The sequence below is a fragment of the Atractosteus spatula genome, chromosome 2 (genome assembly GCF_055471065.1).
Source record: "Atractosteus spatula isolate fAtrSpa1 chromosome 2, fAtrSpa1.hap1, whole genome shotgun sequence".
Lineage (NCBI taxonomy): Eukaryota > Metazoa > Chordata > Actinopteri > Semionotiformes > Lepisosteidae > Atractosteus > Atractosteus spatula.
Genome location: NC_142707.1, coordinates 46,450,304 through 46,456,303, shown reverse-complemented (window position 1 = coordinate 46,456,303; position 6,000 = coordinate 46,450,304). Strand labels below are relative to the sequence as shown.

At 37.4% G+C, this 6,000-nt stretch overlaps 1 protein-coding gene across 1 annotated transcript; it reads left to right on the top strand.

Annotated features, from left to right (window-relative positions):
- The first annotated feature begins 292 nt into the window (after positions 1 to 292).
- LOC148839748 (nephrocan-like) lies at positions 293 to 4,154 on the top strand. The gene is made up of 3 exons (XM_088927973.1): positions 293 to 487; positions 2,267 to 3,168; positions 3,707 to 4,154. The coding sequence occupies exons 1-3, from the start codon at positions 293 to 295 to the stop codon at positions 4,152 to 4,154; spliced, it is 1,545 nt and encodes a 514-aa protein (XP_088784099.1).
- Positions 4,155 to 6,000: the final 1,846 nt, after the last annotated feature.

Genomic DNA, 6,000 nt, shown 5'->3' with positions numbered 1-6,000 from the left:
GGAAATTGCACGCACTCACCAGCAAGGGCAATAAATTGTTTATCAGCAAGTTTCTCAGGTCTACAAACAGAGGTCCAATCTATTACTGTTTAGGTCAGTTCCTTGTTAGTGTCAAGTGGTGTTTTTTAACCAAGATAAAAATCTGTAGTATTGTTCCAAATAGGCTTGAGAAAACACTCTCTTACCAGCATTAGGTTTTAGGATGTCCTGCTATATAAGCCCCACAAGAGATCGAAGGTTACAGAGAGTGCTGTCTCTGGACCAAAGTGACTTCCCTAGCTGTATTTTCAGCATGCAGTTTATTTTAATTTCCATCTGCATCTTGTTGCATCTCTGCTACTGCCTAAATGACAATGGATGTCCAAAGAATTGCATTTGTGAAAACGAAAAGTCGATACAGTGCTACAGGGTACATGCTGTACCGTCTGGGACTGCAAAAGATACAAGGAAACTGAATCTAGGATACAACCACATTAAGGATTTAAAGGTAAGAGCAAAGCTAAACAAGCCGTCCAGAGATATAAACTTCCTTCAGAGATTTGCACTATGGGGAGTTTACACTTGTACCAGCATTTACAGCAAGTTTCTGAGAAGACTTTTAAGACTTCCCTAAGCAACAGAGAAAAAGGCTTAAGTGGTCTGTGCCTTGGAATTTAAACAAATACAGTATTTCAAACTGTTCGCTGCTTTTGTGTAGATTTATATATGCATTTATATTCTATGTACAAAAGTGGGTTACAAAGGATGTATGTATTAATAGTTAAATATGGAGTCCATTTAAAAGTTAAACATATCTGTGAATCATATTCTGTTCCTGCAAAGGAACAGATAACGAGTTTATTCCATGCTGAAAAGAAAAATAAACTCATTACCTGTTCCTTTGCAGCCTACGCATGCTGACGCAGCTACTTACTTGAATATATTCTGTTCCTGTCTGTTTTCTTGTTTTTGTATCCTTGAGCAAACAGAATCTCTTTGGATGGTAACATTTTTGTGATATTTATGTAGATTTAGAAAAGTTTCTAAAATCAAAGTTTAAATACAACCTAGCAAATAAAAACAAGTTTGTGTGTGTGATTATGGTACTAGAATATATAGCAGCTATAGATTAAATATGTATGATTATTTTCACACACATAATCTACATATTTGTGAAGATTAAATTATTATATTGATATTTTAGGAAAAATACGTATTCCTGATGAATTATCGTTAAACCATCATCATCCTCCAGATTTTAAATTACTTCTATATTTTCTGGGAACCTGTATAATTAATTTCAATCCACAACTTATTTGTGAAGGCTTTCTATTAACTGATAAATGAAAGGTTTGTGACATCTGAACAATAATAAACTCAAATCAATTTATGTCCTGTAGTTATTCTGTAGGCTGTAGGTTCAATTAGTTATTTTCTTAAATTAATAACCATTAATCATGCATGTAGCTCACAGTAGCAGTTCATCATTATGTCCAAAAAGAAAGGAAGTCATGAGGCATGCTTTGAATCATTTATTACATATCAGAATAATGGCATTTTCTTTCTTTCATCTTTAAAATGCAATATAAAAATATATTTTTTTTCTCAATTAAGTTATGAAAGAATAACATGTAGCATGATACTTTGAAGACAATTATTCAGTGGTTTCAATGATCTGAAAATTAATATAAACGTCCCATCCCAAATTGTCCATAAAACCACAAAATCAATTTTAATTGCTCATGAACTTAAGTGTCCTATACTAAAACTATACAAGAAGTGAGGATCTTACTACTTTAGAATGATAACACTACAATTCACCACCACTCAGTAAAGAAATTTAAATTAAAATTCCCCGTTAATTTTGGTATGTGTGTAATGAATTATATATTTTCCACTAACACACCTGCAACTGAAAACAATCAACAAGAAAAAAAATTGTCTAGCATGATCAGTGGTTTGAAATACACACCACAAACTCTTAATAAACCATTTTGAAGTGTCCTGAAAGGAGACATTTTGTATGATAAAGCCCTGAACCTAAGTAGTCTGCCATTCCTAGGCTTGTAGATGTGTCTATCACAAGAGTCATGACCATTCATATCAAATGTCAGATGTTTGGTATCTTTGGTATGTGTGCCTTCATCAAGATTTAAATCCCATATTTTATGTCAGTATATTCATTTATTCATAGAGCTGTTCTGAATTTTTGTCTTACGCAACTAACTTCATGTAGGTATTAAGCAGAAATCACTGAGATATACAATGTTTTTATATACTTTTTCAGAGATGTGATTTTACTGGACTGACACAACTTGAAGAAATTGTTCTGTCATCTTGTGGAATAGAATCGATAGAAGTGAACACTTTCAAGTCTCAAAGCCACCTTAAAACACTGGAGCTCCTGAAGAACAAGTTAAAGCACATGCCTCGTGGACTCCCCCATAGCCTGGAAATCCTCAAACTGGGAAATAACAGGATACAGCACCTGCAGGAGTCAGCTGTTGATGGTTTGAGAAACCTGCGCATTCTTGACCTTCAAAACAACCTGATATCCAGCCTTCGAGGGAACACATTTACCTCTCTGTTAAAACTCGAAAGTCTCTACCTAGATGGCAATCAAATTGAATCTTTAATGGGTTCCCCTAAACTACCTCAGCTCCGTCAGTTAAGCATTGCGAATAACAAGATTCCCTCTTTACCGGCAAACTTTTTTGCGTCTTTACAATCCCTTAAAATGTTAAGTCTTTCTGGAAATCACCTCGTGAAAGTTCCACAGGATCTCCCTCAGACACTCTGGTCCCTGAATTTAGATTTGAATCAAATACGGGCACTGAGGAGTCGGGAAATGGGCCACTTGAAACATCTTTCAGTTTTGTCAGTGGCACATAACAAGCTAGTTTCCATTGACAGCAGCCTCCGTCTGCCGAACCTTACCATGATTGAGCTCTCTGGCAATCATATGAGGCTACTGCCGAGCAGGTTGACACCTAAACTAGAAAAGCTAGACTGCCGCCAGAACTTGATTCGGGAAGTTACCCAGCAAGAACTTTCAGGAATGAACCAACTGAAACACCTGTTTCTGGAAAACAACCTCATTCACCACTTCGAGGCAGCAGCCCTGAAGAACTGCCTGCGCTTAACAAGCCTGGCTTTGGAACAGAACTTTCTCTCAGCCATTCCAGAAGGGTACAAGCATTGTGCCGATAAGGCTGATTTGTCTAGTTATTTGCAAGGTTTTCAGGACTGTATAGACAAGTAATTTGTCATTAATCTACAAAGATGTCAAGGTTTTCTTAAAATCTCCTCGTGAATGTTCAGACAGTAATTCTTCATTAAACTGACTCAATAAATTAATGCCTTTTTACTGAGACATTGTAAACATAGAAAAAGGACACAAGTGTAAACATAGAATATTAATTTTATTCTTACTTTTTTGCAGCATTTTCTATTATATATATTGTAGTGTGAAATTGTGCCGTGAATTTATCAGGTTAATATTCAAACTGGAGCTGAATATGAAGTAACAATAACTTAATCTGTGCAGAACATGACAGATTAAGGTAAAATACAAAGCTGCAACCTGCTCCATATTAGTCTAAAAACTGTAAGACATGCTCTGACAGATGAATGCTCATTTTTTAGTAGTTAACAAAAAGCAAGTTAACAAAAATCTAGCATGTTTGGCTTTAACAAACCTTGTTTATTTTTTTTCCCTTGTCTCCAGACTCCCGGAAACACTCATTCGACTGGATTTGAAGGGAAACCACATTGCGGTTATCCAAGAACAAGAACTGAAAAGTCTCAAGAGGCTCCAGGTTTTGAACCTGAGGAACAACAAGCTGTCCAGCCTGAACGCCATGGCCCTGGAGATGCTCCCGCGACTGAGGAAGGTCTACCTAGACGGAAACCCCTGGAACTGCAGCTGTGAGCTCCTGAGAGTCAAAAGGAGGTTGCTGGATCGGCAGGTGGAAATCCACTCTGAGTTCTGCACCGACCCTCTCCAGGCACAAGGGGACAGCTGGCGAGACCACCTCCGGGCTCAGGACAAATGTGAAGAGCACATCAGAGGCACAGCGCAAGACCCCCAAGAAAGAAAAAGCCAGAGTACAGCTAGGACAGCGCTTCCTGAGCAGACAGAGATAGAGGAATACTACGATTATGATACAGAGTAATCCTGACTGTTTTTCTTAATGTTGATATATTTTAGTAAACCAAACTAATTACTTCAGTAAAGAGTATGAGGGTCCCATTGTTGCTATCACTTTTTTCTTTTTGTGAAAGGAGACAAAAATATTTAACTCTGCCTTTGAAAGCCTTCACAGATAGACTCAAAATGTAATGCCACATAAATTAAATTCCAATGATACTTCTACCTGTACTCTGTTTTGTCTTGATAGCATTTGCCTTGTATTTAGCACGCCTTTCAGCTTCCTATATTCCTTATATATAAAGGAATACAGTCATTTCTATGTCTGTCATTTCAGTTGGATACTGTTGTGCCCTTGCCCAGTTACTAATTTAACAGTGTGGGCTATTACTATAGCTTTCAATCGAGGTATGTTTGAAATTACTTTCGCAATTTGCATGCTCAACACTATTTGCACAACTATTCTCTTGTGAAACACTTGTTGTTTGTGTTTGAACTCCTGTTGATATAAAAGTACTCCCTGCCCCCCAAGTAGCCTAACAGATAAAGAACTACAAAAGCTTCATGACATTTCTCAAATCTTCCTATATCACTAATGTCCTGTGCGATATGATGACTCATTTATCTCTATTCTCAGAGGATACAAAAATAATTTACATACTGGAATCAATCCACCAATAAAGCAAAAGCACTGACCTGATGCCTGACACCTTTACGACAGCAATTAAGCTGGAGAAGTGAGAAATTGCTTCCATTAAGGGGAAACTTTAGGAAGGCCAGACTGACAGGGGTCAACACACCCATTTTCTTTGGAAAAGTGCCATGGGATCTTTAATGAACATATAACCAGGTTATTGGTTTAATTTCCCATCTAAAGTATAGCACTGGTTTCCAAATTCTGGTTCAGAAGGAAAAGTGCCACCTACTGGTCCATTAACACCACTTTCAACTGCAAACTGGTTGTCCTTGAAGGTCTTCCAGTCAGTCCATAACAAACCCATCCTTGCTTAGCTTCTGAGATCTGCCAAGCTCAGGTTATGAGGCTACATGTACTGTCGCTTTTCACTTGCGTGGATCATAATACCTTGGTGCTTCCGTTCAAAGAAAAGTTCAAGGCAGCCGTTTATTCTGTTTCTTTTATTCCACTCTGAGCTCTTTATGACTTCGAATCAGTTTCTCATGTAATTGGTCTACATTACCACTGTTTCCATGTCTTTACTATAAGTTATAAATCTTGGGTCACTGCAGATGTTTTACGGCTTCGCTAAAAATACACAGAAATCTTGACGCAGCTTCAACGGGTAAATCCACGACCTTTGGAAAACTCAGAAGAAACAGGCAATTTAAATTATTTCTTTAAAAACACCAGATGGAGTTTTCAGGACACAGATTAGTATCAAGTGTTTATGCACAACCTTCAGGTTCAGGTGTGTTCAGGTGTGTTGTAAGACTTCTTTCTTAAAAAGAAAATACAAAATACAAAAGAATGACAATGCTACTGCTTTCATGGGAACATTAAATTCGACTACATTAATCGTATTTGAGATTGCTGTACCATTACAGATCGTAAAGAAATCTTCTAATTTTGCCAAGATCACAACAGGTAATTTTCGACAAGAATGTAATGGCTGTTTTATTGATTTATCTATTAACGGTTTGATTTGAGACCATCAGAAAACTATATTTTGCCTAAAATCCTTTTTTCTCTCGGCTTTTCTGATCCGTAATCATTATGATGCGCTAACAGGATCTCAGCTGTCCACTCCTTCCTATAGGTGGCGATACTTGACAAACTTCACAGGTTTCTTTTCCACCCCCAGCTCCTCTATATTACGTAACAGACGCAGGATCCTATCGCTGCGCTCCATGTA

Coding starts and splice junctions, on each gene's coding strand:
- LOC148839748 (XM_088927973.1), top strand. CDS start 293: ATGCAGTTTATTTTAATTTCCATCTGCATCTTGTTGCATCTCTGCTAC. Junction 488..2,266: donor ACCACATTAAGGATTTAAAG/GTAAGAGCAAAG, acceptor ATACTTTTTCAG/AGATGTGATTTTACTGGACT. Junction 3,169..3,706: donor CTCTCAGCCATTCCAGAAGG/GTACAAGCATTG, acceptor CCTTGTCTCCAG/ACTCCCGGAAACACTCATTC.